The sequence below is a fragment of the Sciurus carolinensis genome, chromosome 4 (genome assembly GCF_902686445.1).
Source record: "Sciurus carolinensis chromosome 4, mSciCar1.2, whole genome shotgun sequence".
Taxonomy (NCBI): domain Eukaryota; kingdom Metazoa; phylum Chordata; class Mammalia; order Rodentia; family Sciuridae; genus Sciurus; species Sciurus carolinensis.
Genome location: NC_062216.1, coordinates 114,673,967 through 114,694,389, shown reverse-complemented (window position 1 = coordinate 114,694,389; position 20,423 = coordinate 114,673,967). Strand labels below are relative to the sequence as shown.

At 38.9% G+C, this 20,423-nt stretch overlaps 1 protein-coding gene across 5 annotated transcripts in view; it reads left to right on the top strand.

Moving 5' to 3' along the window:
- Tespa1 (thymocyte expressed, positive selection associated 1) overlaps positions 1–18,344 on the top strand; it is a 43,849-nt gene extending 25,505 nt beyond the window's left edge. For 3 of the 5 annotated variants that reach the window (XM_047550595.1, XM_047550599.1, XM_047550598.1), the window contains 2 exons: positions 14,039–14,080; positions 17,630–18,344. In XM_047550595.1, the coding sequence (XP_047406551.1) occupies positions 14,039–14,080; positions 17,630–17,706 (119 nt within the window). In that variant the 3' untranslated portion in view covers positions 17,707–18,344. The remainder of the gene's footprint in view (positions 1–14,038; positions 14,081–17,629) is intronic. The other 2 variants (XM_047550596.1, XM_047550597.1) reach the window with 1 other exon arrangement.
- Positions 18,345–20,423: the final 2,079 nt, after the last annotated feature.

The window sequence follows — 20,423 nt, the reverse complement described above, 5'->3', positions numbered from 1 at the left end:
ACTGGGTAAAGCTCGGCCCGGGTGGCAGGCCCAGATAGAGGTGGCTTATCGCAGCCAGGCAGGGCAGCTAGAGTCTTCCCAAGGTAGCCTTCCACACTCCGGCAGTGGGGTCCTCCCACACGGCCAGCTGCACGGTGCAGGCCCACAGTGAGAGCATTTCCACACAGAACCAGTTCCAAACCGTGGAACCAGTAGGGGGCTAGGGGCACTTTTCTTCGGATGTGCTGCTTTATCAGATTCCTCCAAGACATCAGGCTACTGAAGGCTGGGAGGTGATACACTGGAAATCTACCGGGACACTATCAGCCAATAGCGGAAAACTGCAATATCTCAGGGTCCCACTGACAGCTGACCAATATGAGAAAACAAGGGAAGAAAATGTCCCAAGCAAACCTAGATACTACATCAATAAAACCCAATGACAGCACAGCAGAAGAAATGTCAGAAAGGGAGTTCAGAATGTACGTAATTAAAACGATCAGGGAAGCTAATGAGGAGATGAAAGAGCAAATGCAGGCATTGAAGGAGGAGATGAAAGAGCAAATGCAGGCATTAAATGATCGCACCAATCAACAGTTAAAAGAGCAAATACGGGAAGCAAGAGATCATTTCAATAAAGAGTTAGAGATACTGAAAAAAAACCAAACTGAAATCCTTGAAATGAAGGAAACAATAAACCAAGTTAAAAACTCCATAGAAAGCATAACCAATAGGATAGAACACCTGGAAGACAGAACCTCAGACATTGAAGACAAATTATTTAACCTTGAAAGCAAAGTTGGCCAAACAGAAAAGATGGTAAGAAATCATGAACAGAACCTACAAGAATTATGGGATATCATGAAAAGGCCAAATTTAAGAATTATTGGGATTGAGGAAGGCTTAGAGAAACAAACCAAAGGAATGAACAATCTATTCAATGAAATAATAACAGAAAATTTCCCAAATCTGAAGAATGAAATGGAAAACCAAGTACAAGGGGCTTATAGAACTCCAAACATACAAAATTACAACAGACCCACAACAAGGCACATTATTATGAAAATACCTAACATACAAAATAAAGATAGAATTTTAAAGGCCGCGAGAGAAAAGAATCAAATTACATTCAGAGGGAAACCAATAAGAATATCAGCAGATTTTTCAATCCAGACCCTAAAAGCTAGAAGGGCCTGGAACAACATATACCAAGCCCTGAAAGAAAATGGATGCCAACCAAGAATCTCATACCCAGCAAAACTTACCTTCAAATTTGACGATGAAATAAGATCCTTCTATGATAAACAAAAGCTAAAGGAATTTACAAAAAGAAAGCCAGCATTACAGAACATTCTCAGCAAAATATTCCATGAGGAAGAGATGAAAAACAACGATGCAAATCAGCAACAGGAGGCACTAGTCTAAGGGAATAGCCAAATAAAGGAGAAACCAAATCATGTCAAAAACAAATATGAGTCAATTGACTGGGAATACAAATCATATCACAATAATAACCCTGAATGTCAATGGCCTGAATTCATCAATCAAAAGACACAGACTGGCAGATTGGATTAAAAAGAAAAATCCAACAATATGCTGCCTGCAAGAGACTCATCTCACAGAAAGAGACACCCATAGACTAAAGGTGAAAGGATGGGGAAAAACATACCATGCACACAGACACAGCAAAAAAGCTGGAGTATCCATCCTCATTTCAGAATATGTGGACTTCAAACCAAAACTAGTCAGAAGGGATAAAGAAGGACATTACATGCTGCTTAAGGGAAGCATAAATCAGCAAGACTTAACAATCATAAATATCTATGCCCCGAACATTGGCTCATCCACGTACATCAAACAAATCCTTCTCAATTCCAGAAATCAAATAGACCACAATACAATCATATTAGGCGATTTTAACACACCTCTCTCACCACTGGATAGATCGTCCAAACAAAAACTGAATAAAGAAACTATAGATCTCAACAACACAATCAACAATTTAGACTTAACGGACATATATAGAATATACCATCCAACAAAGAACAAATACACTTTCTTCTCAGCAGCACATGGATCCTTCTCTAAAATAGACCATATTTTATGCCACAAAGCTACTGTTAGCAAATACAAGAAGATAGAGATACTACCTTGTACTCTATCAGATCATAATGGATTGAAATTAGAAATAAACGACAGAATAAAAAACAGAAACTTCTCCAATACCTGGAGATTAAATAATACACTATTATATGATGAAGGGATAACAGAAGACATCAGGAGGGAAATAAAAAAATTCTTAGAAGTAAACGAGAACAAAGACACATCATATCAAAATCTCTGGGACACTATGAAAGCAGTACTTAGAGGAAGATTTATTTCATGGGGCGCATTCAAAAAAAGAAGTAGAAATCAACAAATAAACGACTTAACACTACAGCTCAAAGCGCTAGAAAAAGAAGAGCAGACCAATACCAAAAGTAGTAGAAGACAGGAAATAGTTAAAATCAGAGCCGAAATCAACGAAATTGAAACAAAAGAAACAATTGGAAAAATTAACAAAATAAATAGTTGGTTCTTTGAAAAAATAAACAAAATTGATAAACCCTTAGCCACACTAACAAAGAGAAAGAGGGAGAAAACTCAAATTACTAAAACTCGGAATGAACAAGGAAACATCACAACAGACACGAGTGAAATACAAAACATAATTAGAAGCTATTTCAAAAATCTATACTCCAACAAAACAGAAAACCTCGAAGACATCAACAAATTTCTAGAGACATATGAATTACCTAAACTGAACGAGGAGGACATACACAACTTAAATAAACCAATTTCAAGCAATGAAATAGAAGAGGTCATCAAAAGCCTACCAACAAAGAAAAGTCCAGGACCAGATGGACTACAAAACCTTTAAAGAAGAGCTCATTCCAATACTCCTCAAACTATTCCATGAAATAGAAGAGGAGTTCTACAAAACCTTTAAAGAAGAGCTCATTCCAATACTCCTCAAACTATTCCATGAAATAGAAGAGGAGGGAACCCTCCCAAACTCGTTCTATGAAGCCAATATCACCCTGATAACTAAACCAGACAGAGACACATCGAGGAAAGAAAATTTCAGACCAATATCCTTAATGAACATCGACGCAAAAATTCTCAACAAAATTTTAGCAAATCGCATACAAATATATATTAAAAAGATAGTGCACCACGATCAAGTGGGTTTTATCCCAGGGATGCAAGGTTGGTTCAACATCCGGAAATCAATAAATGTCATTCACCATATCAACAGACTTAAAGTTAAGAATCACATGATTATTTCAATAGATGCAGAAAAAGCATTTGATAAAATACAGCATCCCTTCATGCTCAAAACACTAGAAAAAATACAGATAGTGGGAATATTCCTTAACATTGTAAAGACCATCTATGCTAAGCCCATGGCCATTATCATTCTAAATGGTGAAAAACTGAAAGCGTTCCCCCTAAAAACTGGAACAAGGTAGGGATGCCCTCTTTCGCCAATTCTGTTCAACATAGTCATTGAAACTCTAGCCAGAGCAATTAGATAAACCAAAGAAATTAAAGGGATATGAATAGGAAAAGAAGAACTCAAACTATCCCTGTTCACCGATGACATGATTATATATTTAGAGGAACCCGGAAATGCCTCCAGAAAACTTTTAGAATTCATAAGTGAATTCAGTAAAGTAGCAGGCTACAAGATCAATGCTCATAAATCCAATGCATTTTTATACATAAGTGATGAATCTTCAGAAAGAGAAATTAGGAAAACTACCCCATTCACAATAGCATCGAAAAAATAACATACTTGGAAATCAATCTCACAAAAGAGGTGAAAGACCTCTACAATGAGAACTACAGAACACTAAAGAAAGAAATTCAAGAAAACCTTAGAAAATGGAAAAATCTCCCATGTTCCTGGATAGGCAGAATTAATATTGTCAAAATGGCTATACTACCTAAAGTGCTATACAGATTCAATGCAATTCCAATTAAAATCCCAATGATGTACCTTGCAGAAATAGAGCAAGCAATTATGAAATTCATCTGGAAGAATAAAAAACCTAGAATAGCTAAAGCAATCCTCAGTAGCAAGAGCAAAGCAGGAGGTATTGCAATACCAGATCTTCAACTCTACTACAAAGCAATAGTAACAAAAACGGCATGGTATTGGTACCAAAATAGACAGGTAGATCAATGGTACAGAATAGAGGACATGGACACAAACCCAAATAAATACAATTTTCTCATACTAGACAAAGGGGCCAAAAGCATGCAATGGAGGAAAGATAGCCTCTTCAACAAATGGTGCTGGGAAAACTGGAAAACCATATGCAATAGAATGAAATTAAACCCCTATCTCTCACCCTACACAAAACTCAACTCAAAATGGATCAAGGACCTCGGAATCAGACCAGAGACCCTGCAGATTATAGAAGAAAAAGTAGGTCCAAATCTTCAACTTGTTGGCTTAGGATCAGACTTCCTTAACAGGACTCCCATAGCACAAGAAATAAAAGCAAGAATCAACAACTGGGATAGATTCAAACTAAAAAGCTTTCTCTCAGCAAAGGAAACTATCAGAAATGTGAAGAGAGAGCCTACGGAGTGGGAGAATATCTTTGCCAACCATACCTCAGATAGAGCGCTAATTTCCAGAATCTATAAAGAACTCAAAAAACTCTACACGAAGAATACAAATAATCCAATCAACAAATGGGCTAAGGAAATGAACAGACACTTCACAGAAGAAGATGTACAAGTAATCAACAGATATATGAAGAAATGTTCAACATCCCTAGTAATAAGGGAAATGCAAATCAAAACTACCCTAAGATTTCATCTCACCCCAATTAGAATGGCGATTATCAAGAATACAAGCAACAATAGGTGTTGGCGAGGATGTGGTGAAAAAGGAACACTCATACATTGCTGGTGGGGTTGCAAATTAGTGCAGCCACTCTGGAAAGCAGTGTGGAGATTCCTCAGAAAGCTTGGAATGGAAACACCATTTGACCCAGCTATCCCACTCCTTGGCCTATACCCAAAGGACTTAAAATCAGCATACTACAGAGATACAGCCACATCAATGTTCATTGCTGCTCAATTTACCATAGCCAGATTGTGGAACCAACCTAGATGCCCTTCAGTTGATGAATGGATAAAGAAACTGTGGCATATTTATACAATGGAATATTACTCCCCAATGAAGAATGATAAAATTATGGCATTTGTAGGCAAATGGTCGAAATTGGAGAATATCATGCTAAGTGAGATAAGCCAATCTCAAAAAACTAAAGGACAAATGATCTCGCTGATAAGCGGATGAGGACATATAATGGGGGGTGGGAGGGGTTAGCATTAGGTTTAGGGTTAGGTTTAGGGTTAGGGATAAGGAGAGCGGTAAGAATGAAGGAAAGAAGGACGGTATAGAGGGAAAAGAGGGGTGGGAGGGGTGGGGGGGAAGGGAAAAAAAATAAACATCATTGCCGTATGTAAACGTATGATTACACAAATGGTATGCCTTGACTCTATGTACAAATAGAGAAACAACATGTATCCCATTTGTATACAATTAAAAAAAAATAAATAAATATATTAAAAAAATATATATATACGTTAAAGATCAAAAACACTATAACAAACATGAAGAATGCCTTTGAGGGGTTTATTAATGAACTGGACATGACTGAAAAAGAATCCCTGAGCTTGAAGATACAGTAATAGAAACTGTTAAAAATAAAAGCACAGAGAAAAAAAGACTGGAAAAAAAACCAGAACAGAATATTCAAGAAATGAAGAAATGCAGGCATAACATATGGCATAATGAAAATTCCAGAAGAGGTAAAGGAACAGAAAAAAATATTTAAAACAATAATGAATATTTCTCCCAAATGAGTGTCAGACACCAAATCACAGATCCAGGAAGCTCAGGGAACACTAAGCAGGATAAATGCAAAATAAAAATAAAAGTAACTATGTATATTATTTTTGAAGTATAAAAAAATCAAAACTGAAAAAAAAATCCTAAAAGGAGCCAGAGGAGGCAAATACACCCTACTTACAGAGAAACAAAGATAAGACCACATCCAACTTATCAGAAACCATGCAAGCAAGAAGAGTGTGGTGAGAAATATTTAAAATGTTGAGAGAAAAACAAAACCAACAATATAGACCCCTGTTCCCTATGATATTGTTCTCCAAAAGGGGAAAGGAAATGAAAACATTCTCAGACAAACATAAATTGAGGAAATTTGGTGCCAATAAACCTACCCTATGAGAAATTCTAAAGAAATTCTTTAGAGAGAAGGAAAATGATAAAGGTGAGAAACCCAGATCTACATAAAGAAAGGAAGATCTTCAGAGAAGGAATAAATGGAGGAGAAATAGCTTTCGTTTTCTTTGTATTCTTGATTCAGCTAATAGATAATGGTTTATTCAAAGTAATAATATAATTGTGTGTGTTATATATATTTTATATAAGTGAAATGAATGACAGAAATTGTACAAGGAGCAACAGAGAAGGATCAGGATGATTTTATTATTATGAGGTACTTAACACTACCTTTTAAGTAATAAGAGTGTTTCTTGAATGGAGTTGGACTCATTGTAAATGTATATTACAAACTCTAGGGAAACTGCTATAAAATGGAAAAATGAGGTATAACTCATATGCCAAAAATAAAATAGAATGATATAAAATGCTAAATTAGAAACAAAGGAATCCAGGGCACAGTGGCACACACCCAGCATGCACAAAGCCCTAGATTTGATCCCAATTACTACAAAAGAAGAGTATGAAGGAGAAGGAGGGGGAAGAGGAGGAAGAGAAGATCAACAATCTTAACAGACACCTCATCAAATATTAACAGATGGAAAATAAGGATATGACAAAATGCTCCACATCATTTGTCATCAGGGAAATGCAAATCAACACAATGAGATGCCCCATACACCTGTTATAATGGCCAAAATCTGGGGCACTTACCACACCAAATGCTGGTGAGGACATGCAACAATAAGAACTCTTATTTGTTACTGGTGGAAATAAAAATGGTATAGCCACCTGGAAGACAGCTTGGCAGTTTCTTAAAAAACATAAACAAGCTCTTACCATATGTTCCAGCAATCACCCTCTTTAGTATTCACCCACAAGAGTTGAAGACTTAATGTCCACACAAAAACCTGCACATGGATGTTTATAGCATCTTCATTCATAATTACCAAAACTTGAAAACAACTAAGACATCCTTCCATAGATGAATGGATAAAGAAACTGTGGTACATCAGATAGTTGAATATTATTCATTATTAAAGAGAAATAGGTTATTCAGCCATAAAGACATGGAGGAGACTTAAATATATATTACTAAGTGAAAGAAGTCAATCTGAAAGGGACACATGCTGTATGATTCCATTTTTATGACATTCTGGAAAGTAAAATATCATGGAGACAGTAAAAGGGGACAGAGGGGCAGAAGTGATGAGCGGGCAGAGCACAGAGGGTATTTATGGTGGTGAAATTACTCTGAGTGATACTACCATGGATGGATACTTACCATTATGCCTTAGTCCAAACCCACAGAGGTCAGCACCCAGAGTGGACCCTAATGTAAACTCTGGGCTCTGGGTGATGATGGGACAATGCAGATTCATCAGTCGAAACAAATGTACTGCTCTGCTGCGGGCTGTTGACAACAGGGAGAGCACCTGTGGGGAGGCAGAGTGTGCATGGGAAATCTCTGTCCCTCTGCTCAATGCTAAAAACTTCTCTAAAAAATAAATGTACTTTAAAAAGGGTTTAGGACGTGCGGTCAAGTTACCTACTCTGTACTAATTCAGTGATCTTGGGAAAATCACTTCAGTTTTGTCCTATGTAATAGGAGAATAATCATAATTTATATTTATGTACATGTACCTGTATATGGACTATAACATTTACATGCAGTTTAAACGTTTATAAGAAGTATGTGAAGGATATGTAACACATTGGAAGAACATAATGATGTTGCTGATGGTATTGAATTTTATAAAAGTAATCATGGGCATGAATACTTTGGTCAGTAGTTCTCAATCCAGGTGAGCTTTTTAAAAAGATAACTATTCCCTGAGGTCGACCCAGTAGAATTAAATGCAAATCTGTTAGATCAGGATCTGGGCCATGTTGTTTGTTCTTCTTTTGAAGATTTTCTAGTGTTCTATTTACCTATTGCTATGTTACAGCCACCCAGAGTGTGGTGTGTTAAAGGAAGCATTGTTTTCTGGCTTGACTAGTAGATTTTTTTGTTTGTTTGTTTGTTTTTTGGCTCCTGTCACTTGGATTCATTTACATAGTTGCAGCATTTGGCCAGGGTCTAGATTGAAAGGTCAAAAATAGGCTCACCCATATGTCTGGGACCTGAATGTCAGTTGGATGCTCTCTCCATGGGGTGTGTTGTCTTTCAGTTAGCCTGTTTCTTACATGCAAATTTGATCCCCCAAAAGTGAAGCTGCAATGATTCTTTTGAAAGTTGTACAAAATTCTCTTGTCCACAAAGTACCGGCCAAGGCAAATAACTAAACCAACCTAGATTCAAAGGGATGAAAAACATGGATGCTACTTAGTTTTTGTTTTGTTTTCTTCCTTGGTACTGGAAATCCACCCCAGCGCCTTGCACATGTGAGGCAAGTGCTCTATCATTGAGCTATATCCCCAGCCCTTTCCATTTTATTTTGAGACAGTCTCACTAAGTTGCCCAGACTGGCCTCGAACTTGTAATCCTCCTGCTTCAGCCTCTGGCGTAGGTGGGATTATAGGTGTGTGCCGCACTCTCAGCAATGTCTTTTAGCATTTTCATTACCTAACATTTTTCCAGTATCTTATTTTTCTTCTTCTTTTCTGCAGTGCTGGGGATCGAACCTGAGCTTTGCATGTGTGAGACAGGTACTCTACCACTGAACCACAGTCCCAGCCCCTGGCACTGCTTTGTAATGAAGTGGCAAAGTCGTATTGTACCAGGGCATATGGAAGCAGATGGGCTGTTGTGACCATCTTGATAAACAATCTAGCACCAACAATAAGAACTATTGGATTATTTAAAGGGCTTCATTCTTCACATATTAACAACTCGCTGAGAATAAGCTCTCATTCTAGACATGGCATACAAAATTTGGAAAGGAAGTTAACTCCCAAGTCCATCGAATTCAAATAAAAATGTGTAGTACATATTTCATGGCTAGGTTACCGTACCATACCAAGAATTGAATTTACTCAGAAATTCAGAGCTTTCCGTTAAGACTTGTTTGTTCGGCAGATGTCAGCATCAAACACAAAAAAAATGCCAAGATGGTCACCAAAGCAGGCCCTGAGCAGGACCTGTGTGAGTACCTCGGTGAACAACCCATGCGACACTCAGAATCCCAGTTCACCTCACAAACCTGTCCCCACTCTGACTAAATTTTAGCCCCAGAGACTATTAGAATCAATTTATGAGAGAATTATACATTTCAAGTAAATTACTAGATTTAATTTTCTGCCAAGGCATTGGGATTTCATCTCCTCAGAAAAGATTTTATTAAAATGCTGTATTTCACTTATTCTCAGGCACACTGCTTTCTGCATTTTAACATGCCTGGAATCAGGATTTGTCTTACAATTGATAGTGTCAGGCAATTGAGCTATCTTTCTTTCCTCCCTACATGGAATATAAAATAAGTATGAGCCTTACAAAAGGTGGCACATCATATTCAATGAAACACAGTAACTTTAGAAATGAAATTCATTTAGTTTCTCAAGTAAATGAGCAAAAGATTTGGTAGATCTCCCTTCCGACATTACCTAGGAAAATGAGAGGTCTATTCTGATACAGTCTTTGGTTGAGTCCTTGAGTCACAGTGGTCCCCAGGCCTCTTCAGTGTTCTGTGTGTTTCTTTATCATCTTTTCACAAAGCTGTAAACTGTTTCTCACTCATCCCAGTTCCTCCATCATTCCACGAGAAGGTGGGATAGTTATAAAAACATCTCAGCCCCTCCACAATTAACACCTGTGTTAAATGTGGAAGAGGGAAACTCACTCGCCAACATCAAAGGCAGAGCGGCAGAGGCAGTGCCTCTCTGGGACAGTTCCTCAGAAACACTAAGAGTCAGCCCTGCATCTGCCTCGTCAGGAATCTGTAGTTATCTCCTAAAAATTAGTGATTTCCTATGATAGTCCCAGTCCCAGTAATTGACCTATTGAGGGCTATGAGCATGGGTAGGAAGCTGCAGCAGCGTTCAACTGGCCACCGTGTTCAATCGGACTGTCTGCCATTGCCCAGAGATACCCAAGTGAGGAGGGGGATGGGGGGGGGGGCGGGGGCGGAGAACTGAAGTTAGAATTCAGTCCTACTGAGCTTACCATACAAGAACTCAAGGGACTTCATTTTCTAGGAAGGAATTTCTTTTTTTCTTATTCATCTACATAAAGTAAATGCCTTTTTGTAATCAGCAGAGGGACAACTTTTCTGTTAAAAGAGGACCTGGTCCCCAGCCAGCAGTTTCCTTTCCTCTCTAACTTCTCATTTAGGCCCTGCCAAGGAAGAGGTCTTAATCATCCCCCAAGTTCCTGAGAATGGATGACCCTCATCATCCCTCAGATTTTCCACCACACCCAAGAATTTCACACTCACAGCCCTTTCTGTTGATGCCCTAAGGCTGAGATATAAGCTCTCATTAATAAGAAGCAGAGCCACAGAGAAGGTTTAGTTTTTGTTGTTCTCTTTGTTTCCTTTACCAGGTCTGAGGTAGCACAGGCCAATATATATATTCAATTTGTGAAGTAGCCATATCTAGAGGTGTGAGGCTTCATTTTATGATCAACTCTGCTAGTAGCATTGGGAAGAGACAAGAGTGGTTAGCTGGGAAGGCTGGTGCAGAGCACAGGGTAAAGAAGGAAACTAGTCTTTGATATCCACAAATAGTGGATAACTCAAAGCACTGTTTTTAGCTGGGCATGGTGGCACCCACCTGTAATCCCAGCTACTTGGGAGGTTGAGGCAGGAGGACCACAAGTTCAAGGCCAACTTCAGCAACTTAGCAACACCATCTCAAAATTAAAAATTTAAAAATTTTCCCTCTATCCCAGAAAATCCCTCCACAAAGGTGTAAGAGAAATAAAGCAGTTTTGTTTTTGAGTAAGCATTAAATTAGAATATGATGTACACCACAGAAAATCCACTAATAAGATTGGAAAAAAAAAAAGAAGGAAATATTACCCCTTTATATAACCAAGCAGCTACAACCCATTACATACATATTGTCCAAATAAACAATAGCTGATCCTCAAGTAAGAAGATTTGACAGTACTATTTGTCACACATGATTCACCCCAGATTCACCTGGTAATTGGGGTGGCCATCTGTGTTAGCTAATTGGCTTATTCCAAAGAAAAAATAAACCTCTCTTATCTAAGACAGGAGATGGTTTTGGAAGTGGGAGGAAGCTGCATAAGTTAGGCTCCCACGCTCCCACAGACCGTAGGAGACAGAGGTGCTATCTTCTCTGATAATTACGTTTCAAAGAGATACTCCCAAGACATTTGCCCATTTTAAAATCAGGCAATTTATTTATTGGAAGTTTTTTGCTATGAAGAAGTTCCTTATTTACTTTGAAATAGTTGTTTCTCTGAGGTAGACATACAAATGGTCAGCAGGCACATCAAAAAGTGCTCAACCTCACCCATCAACAGGGAAATGCAAATCAAAAACCACAATGAAATAGGATGGCTATCATTAGTTTTTTAAAAGATAAGTGTTGACAAGGTCGTGGAGCAATAGGAACTCCTGTAAATTGTTGAAGGGAAGATAAAAAGGTGCCACTGCTATGGGAAATAGTATGAAGGTCCCCCAAAAATTAAAAATAAAACTACTAAAGGATCTAACAATCTCTCTTCTGAGCATTTATCAAAAAAAATTGAGGTAGAGATCTTAAACAGTACTCTTACACGTTCATTGCAGCCTAGTCATAATGATGAAATGTGGAAACAATCTACATATCAATGGAGAGATGAACAGATGAAGAAAATGTGACATATAAAATCAAATATTATTCGGTCTTAAAAAGGAGGGAAATCCCGTGATATGTGATGACATAGATGAACCCTGTGGACATCAAGCTGAGTGAAATAAGTCACAGAAAGATAATGTTTGTTACCACCTGTAAGAGCTGTATGAAATACTCAAATACATAGAAACAGGGAGTAGCATGGTGCTCGCCTGCAGCTGGGGAGGAGTGATGGCTAGGAGTTGCTATTCAACTAGATATAGGAGAGGGGATATGAAAAATGGTGGAATAAAGCAGACATCATTGCCCTATGTGCATGTATGATTACACGAATGGTTTGAATCTACATCATGCACAACCATAGAAAGGAAAAATGTACCCCATTTGTGTACAATGAATCAAAATGCAGTCTGTAAAATTTAAAAAATAATTTAAAAATAAAATAAAATAAATTTTAGTTATGCAGGATGATTACAGTCTGGTCATCTACTGCTCAACATTGTCTACAATTAACAACAATATAGTACATATTTAAAATTTCATTCAGAGGGTAGATCTCAAATTAAGAGTTTCTACCACAGTAAAAACAGAAGGAGTTAGATACTCTTGGGTTGTAAAAAAAAAGTGGCCCAAGACTATTTAGCCTTTGAAAAGATTTGCATACTTTTCAAAACACAGAGTAAGAATTTACAAGTCTTCAGAAGAAGCTGTTTCAAGAAAAGAAGGGGCAGGTATCATTCTCTTTTAGTACCAGGAAAAATTAAGCCTATTATTTTTAATTTTTATGTGCCCTTACAACTCTGTGTATTCTCTTTTCTCATCATCAGCCTTCCCTTCATCTGCTGTCTTGTTCTTCTTTAGGTTGCAGAAGGCAGAAGGATAATCTCTATGTGCTTTGCACGATGCCCATTTTCTGAGTTGTAGTTTGAATGGATCACCAAGATGAGGTCCAAGGCTCAATGTGGAATGCCATGTAAACATTTTTCCTGGAGATGTGCAGAGCAAGCCCCTGGCTCCATCCTTACTACCTCACACAGCCTTTCTGGTAGAAAGAGCCTCTAGTTCTTTCAGAGAGATTATCTTTCAGATAGCACTTTCAGAGATATTATCCTGTGTAAATCTTATAATCATATGGAGAGCTACAACTATTTGTATTTGAAAAGGTTCAGAAAAGGACGATGACGTAGCAAGATCATGCAACCACTTAGTCATCAAGTCGGAACTGAATCCAAATCTCCTGACTCCCAAGTCAGTGCTCTTTCCAACCAAGCACAGGGCCTTGATTGTGCAGGCCGTTGCTGAATATCAGAGCAAGCTTCTCCACCTGTTCTTAGAGCTGAACTTCATTAATTATGTACCCTAACCTAAGAGCTGAGAGTTGTGGGGAGCCATCCTTATCCAGCAGAGTCAGACTAAGTTGAGCATCATGACACAGAGGCCTGACTTCTCAGAACTGGCAGACACAGGAGGTCTGTCCCAGGTTGCCCCGGGGTATGTGGCACTGGGGGAGTGGTTCCTTGTCTGGTTCGAGGATAGTTTCACTGAGAAAAGGGCTCCCCTAACTTCACCCCATCCTGTTCATCACAGAAGAAGCCCCTCCCTGTCCGGTCCACTTTACCTGTGCAACTATAAATAAGAGAGTTGGGCTACTTCAAGTTGTCAGAGGTCAGAACTGGTATGGCCTGATCCCATCATGCCCTTTCTCATTTAAAAAGAATATTGGCTCTTACACGTTTATTGATTAGATAAGTTAATGGGTAATTGACTGATTTATAGCCAACATCATCCTCAGGCAGTTAAGCCTTTTCTCATCCACGTGGGAAGTGACTGAAGAGACCCCCCACAGAGAGCAATGCCCTCACTACCTTTATCAACACTGGATCTTGCCTTGTAAACGGGCAAGAGGAGTGTCCCACAGGTTAAGCAGAAATAGCCACAGGATACTTTGAACTTATAGTTTAGTGAATAATATGACAGGAAAATCAACAATTGTTTTTCTTTAAATCCCAGGGAGCACAGAGAAGTTAACTTCTAGGAAGATGACTTTTCTAGGTGAGTCTGGGCAGATGAACAAAGGCTGAGCTGGGGAGAAGTAGAAAAAGAAACAGAAAATTGATATTTTAGGCAGAGAGGAAAACATACTCAAAGTAGAAAGGATGAGAATATTCCAGGCTCTTCAGAAGTCATACCTTGTGCCTACTGGGGAAAAAGTCAAAATCGAGAATAAAAAAGATAATCAAATCAGATTTTTGGAACAGAGTCTTACATTTTAAGCATTTTTAAATTTAGTCTGAGAAGATACAAAGCCACTGAAATTTTCACATAGGAAGTTAATGATTACATTTTTCTTTTAGAAATATCATTCTGGGGGTGTCTGCCTATAATCCCAGCGACTCAGGAGGCTGAGGCAGGAGGATGGCGAGTTCAAAGCCAGCCTCAGCAAAAGCAAGACACTAAACAACTCAGTGAGACCCTGTCTCTATATAAAATACAAAATAGGGCTGGGGATGAGGCTCAGTGGTCGAGTATCCCTGGGTTCAATCTCTGGTGTTCAAAAAAAAAGAAATATCATTCTGGCAGAGTTATGGGAGATAAACTAAGTAGGGAACCATGAAATAAAGAAAACAATTTTAGAATCTACCACAGAACCCCAAGAAGAATGTGATCAGAAATAAGGTAGAAACATTGAGAATGAAGGAAGGAAGAGAGAACTCTTCTTAGATCATTGAAACAGAAAATGGCCATCTTAATCTGTGCTGCTGTAACAAATGCTTGAAACTGAGTTGTTCATTCATCCATTCATTCTTTCGGGTGCTGGGAATTGAACCCAGGGTCTCACAAATACTAGGCAAAGAATCTCCTCCCAAGCTACATCCCCATCCCCAAGACTGGATAATTTATAAACAACTTATAAATCATTCCTCCCAGTTCTGGAAGCTGGGATATCCAAGATCAAGGCAGCAGCAGGCTACGTGTCTGGTGAAAGCTCCTTCCTCACGAAGGCTCCTCACGTAGCAGAAGGGACAGAAGAACAAAAGGGACCCAAGCCGATTTCCTCCAGTCCTGTATAAGACACTAATTCATTTTGGGGGGTGGAAGCCTCATGCCTTGATCACTTCCCAAAGCGTCCCATCTCTGAATGCCACCACCTTGGAGGACTAACTTTCAACATGAATTTTGGAAGAGACACATTCACACCATAGCAATGGCCAAACCTAGGACCAAACAGACGTGTGTTTAGGTAGGAGGAGAGGGATGAGGGAAGGAAAAAAGAAAACAGATGGACTTCCAGGTGTCATCTCAGATGACTAAGTGGATAATTAATCTTATTTTATTAGGAACAAAATACACAGAAATAACAAGTTGGGAGGCAAATATTTTAAGTATAATTTTCGAAGATATTCAAAGATTTTGTGCAATTCACTCATTAATAAGGGTACCAATAGGGTATTTGAGCTGATCCAAAGAGTATTTGATAAACTAGTTTGTATATGAAGACAGCCTAATAGATTGCCAGGTTAGATAATATTCAGGTTGATTAATATTCAGTAGCATTGTAAATTATAATCTCTAGGATTATTGATTGCACTGGACAAAAATTATTTGTATTTCTACCCAACATAAATCTGTAATATAACCTTTGACCCTATAGAGTTGTAAAATAACCCCATAAATGTAAAGACTAACACTTTTTTTTTTTTTTTGCTATTGTCAAGTTTAAAACAACTTGATGCATTCAGCTTTAGACACAGTGAGCCTGAGGCACTTCTAAAGTAATACAACAGAGAAGTCCATAGGGCAGCTAGATAAATGCATTTAAGGATAGAGATTTCTTTAATTCAAAGTTTATTTATAATAAGTGAGGACCTAAGAAAAAGAAGTTCATACAGGAAAAGTATGAGTCAGAATCTGAAGTCAAAAAGAAACCTTAGAAATATTAATATTTATGAATCAATAGGGGGAAAAAAAAGGACCATTCATATTGATCAAAAAATAAAGCTGCAAATAGAAGTCAAGTGAAATTTGTTCCAAGAAGGAGGATATAGTCTTCAGTAATGTGTCATAAAATGTCCAGTAAGAAAGGAGAATGCAAAGATATCGATGGATTTAAAACTCAATGGTGACTTGCAACCTTGATGAGAGTATTTTTATTTGTGTGACAGGGCTTTAAAATATTGATGTGAAAAGCAAATAGGAAATGATGAAAAGAAAGTAGATAAAGGGCTCAAGAGACTCCAGGGAACGTTTGCTGCTATTGTTCTGGGAGGGGAACCGCATAACACATACAGTTGCTAAGGGGAAAGAATCAACAGAGTAGGAGGGGCCAAGGCTCAGGGGGAAAGGGAGAATGATGGTGGAGGTCACTGGGAACTGGCATGAGTTGAAATCCGAAGCACTGTTAGAGGGTTTAACCATGAAACGATAGTACAGAGCTTTGTCTGAGATCAGAGAAAAAAATGATAGATATGAGTTATAGTGATCATCTGGAGAGGAAGTCAAAGAACTTTCTACCTGTTGGCCTTTTCTCTTTTCCCCAAGGGAGGATCACTGAAGAGTGTAAGTCAGGAGATTTGAGAAGGTTAGTAAAGATTTGAGAATGTTGCCATGGAGAAATGGCTAGAGAAATATTTATTAATAGAAACATATAGCCAGTCATGGTGGTGCACACCTGGGTTCAATCTCCAGTACCACAAAAGAAAGGGAGGGAGGGAGGGAGGGAGGGAGGGAGGGAGGGAGAGAGAGAGAGAGAGAGAGAGAGAGAGAGAGAGAGAGAGAGAGAAAAGAAGAAAGAAAGAAACAAAGAAAGAGAGAGAGAAAAAAGAGAAAGAAGAGAGAAAGAGGGAAAGAGAGAAAAAGAAAGAAAGAGAAACAAAGAAAGAAAGAGAGAGAAAGAGAAAGAGGGAAAGAGAGAAAAAGAAAGAAAAAGAAATAGAAAGAAGAGAAAGAGGGAAAGAGAAAAAGAAAGAAAAGAAAGAAAGAGAAACAAAGAAAGAGAGAGAAAGAGAGAAAGAGGGAAAGAGAGAAAAAGAAAGAAAAAGGAAGGAAGGAAGGAAGAAAGGAAGGAAGGAAGAAAGGAAGGAAGGAAGGAAGGAAGAAAGGAAGGAGAGAGGGAGGGAGGGAGGAGTATAAGTGAATAACATTAGGCGCAGTCCATGATGTAAAACGTGAATTGGAGGCAGTTTTTTGATTTTCTGCATCAGTGCTCAGCAATCCAAAATAGAAGATAAAAGAATAAAAATAAAAGTATAAGCATACCCTTGAATACAATCATTTAAATACAGCATAAAACAAAAGAATAAACATATGCTTTTATAAGAATATATTTTCAAGTACAAATGTGTACTTTTATAAGTATTAAAGAATATGGGGTTGATTCTTCCAGAAATATCATTTCATGGTGAGAAGAGCAGAAACCCAAAGTCACATGACCTTTTGCTGCTTCTATTTCTAATAAATATTACTTATAATGAACATTACTTAATAAACATTACTTATGATGGTGAGAAACATTTCCTCAGGTGGAGAATGAAAATTCCTGCAACCTCAGTACCCACAGTCGTCTCACAGATGCACCTGTGTTTCTTTTAAATCCCACTGCAGGCTTTCTGCACCCTGACAGCAGCACATGTTCTGACAGCAGTGGCTTCTCAGACCAGCCTAACTCCTACCTCTTCTAGAAGGAAGTTGTACTGCCCTGGACATCCAGTCCCTGCTCCCTGGCACTCCAAACCCCTGAATTCAGCAGGAGAAAGGCAACCTGGAACACCAGAAAGGAGACCAGACTGAGAGATCGGAACTCTGCCTCCTGAGGCTGTAGCAAACTCCATGCTCACAGAAGGACCTCAGGCACATAACTTCATTGCTCTGCACATTTGTTTTTCTAGTAGGTAGGTATTAGATACATGACATGGACAGTGATAAACTGGACAAAGACTTAATTTTCTCCCAAACTTTGACATTGCTAAAGGCAGAAGATTTAAGGGTGATCAAGTTTGGGGAATAAAGTTTGCTACTGGAATGTTCTGGTTTTAAAACCTTGGTACAAATGGCAGTGGAATTGCTCCTGGACTTCATTTATCCCCATGTGTTCCTAATTAACTTCCATAAAATTTTCCACAACCCCAGAGTTCTATTTTTCTTCATGAGGCATTCCTTATCAGAGGAGATCTTTTTGGAGCCTCCCCCTTGAATCCAGCTTCTCTCTCTATCTAAAATTTTGTATCTTTCTAGGAAAACACATGAGTTGGACTTCCGGTTTTTCCTCTTGACTATTGAAAAAAAATCACAAATTTTCTGCTGGCAGAAAATAATACAAATAAAAATATTTCTTAATTGTGGTATATTTTAAAGGAAATTGACTCTCATGAGTTGCTTTGGAGGGAATATGTTTCAGCCACAAAAGGGCTTGAGCACAGACAGTACTGTGCCAGATAATGTATGGTATACACCACCTCAAACAGTTCTTCTTCCAAGAAAATTCTAGTCAAATGGAGTGGCAAGACACATGTTTCCAGTAACATTTTACTTCATTGCTTAATAAATTTCAAGAACGCAAAGTGCAGAAAAGAATTTGAAGGGAATCATAACCAGGAGAGCTAAAGTTTAAAAAGTCACACCAGACAGATTTATTTTATTCTGGTACCATTGTCAGCAATCGTGGGGAGAGCACAGACTAAATCCAAATACCTGGTGAAGAGAGAAAAATGCTGAGATGCCACAAATTTAATTATAAGGGGGAGTGATGGAAGAGGGAAGGGAAAAGGGAGCTAATTAGTTAACCTTGGGCCAAACCAAAAAAAATTTTTTTCCACATCTCAAAGCATATTAAAACCTTTACTCAGACCCCAGGCCACCATCCCCTAGGCAAAATAGCACCCTGCTTATAGCCGTTCTCAACCAACCAATCCAGACGCATCAAGGACTTCTTATGGACTGTCCTCCAACCCAAAACTTGCCCTGCTTCATGCTATCCTGCCTCTTTTCCCGATAGTCCATGTAGGTTCAATGTAAACAACCTATGCTCTCCTTCCCCAATGTTTCCTTATAAAATTCCTCTTAAGTTTACTATCCTGTTGGTAATTACAGCACTCATTCTTTTCTGGTCCTTTTCTGGCTAGCATCTGTCACAGCTCAATAAACACTTGTAGTTTAAAGATTCCCTTAGTCTCAAGAATTTTGGTTTTTAACACTATGTAGCCAGACACAGCACTTAAAGGGTTGGAGAATTTTTAAGTGCTGAACTTGGGGTAATTTTAGACCATCTGTGTTTACTAATTCACCTTACTTACTCAAAGGAAAAGTAAACTTTCTTCTAGCTTCATGACAGGAGATAGTTTTACAGCTTGGAGGGATACATGCACCCCACCCCCACCCAAGGCTCCTTCCTTGCCTTTCACAGAACCTGGGAGATGAGGGGCGCCATCTTCCTTGAGGCTTTCCTTTCAAATAGAAAGTTCTCAGATCCTAGAAAAAGACATTTGGGGGTGCCAAACTGAAAAGAGGCTGGGAGATTTGCAACTTGAACGGACAGAGAAAGGACTTGTAATGCATGCTCCAAAGTAAATGCTTGAAGAGAGCTCAGGGGCCTAGAGTCCAGAAAGACATATTTCCTCAAGCTGAAGGGAACTCTAAGGTTGTCTTGGTCACAAAAGAAAATAGAAGGAGCTGAGATGATTTCATATAAAGAAGATAGGAAAGTAACAGCCTATATGATCCCATCTTGTTGAGCCAAAGGCTTGGGGCGGCAGAGTGAGGTGATCCCTACGTCTAGTTTCTGTTCAAAATCTACCCACTAGATAGAGGAGTGCATAACTGAAGGCATGTAGGGAGATATCTGTCTGGCTGTGGAAAGGCCTTCGGGAGGCAGGGTATTGTTGCCAAGCTGACCACTCGAAGTGACCAAAATTCAAGAAACAGGAATTATTGGAAAGCTTTGGCTGGCCCTGAAGGGGAGAGAGGAGCTAGCACCTCAAAGTTCTACCCTAGGGAGTCTCAAGGGCATGGCAGTCTTTTATGGGGAAGGGAAATGAGGCAGAGAGGCTTCAGGCTGGGTCAGTCCTTCATCAGCTGGGGTGTGTGTCTTCTCGAGGACATCTCAACTGACTTCAACTTCCTGGGCCCAGCTCTAGCATGTTCTTTTCAAACAGACATACAACTCTTCTGCAAGTCAATTCATGTGCTTTGTGTAAATTGATGGCATGGTAAATGCTATCTGCATAGAACCATCTAAGTGAGTGTCAGGGGCGGGCTCTGAGGGCCCCAGAGCCGCACCATGGCCTGATCTCTAAGATGGTGCCTGGCAGCTTGCCAGACATAGATGTACTCATATACAAGTTTTAGGAAGTAACTCTGGTTGGCTGTTGTACATGAGGCAATCCTGGTATCTGCCTGGAGA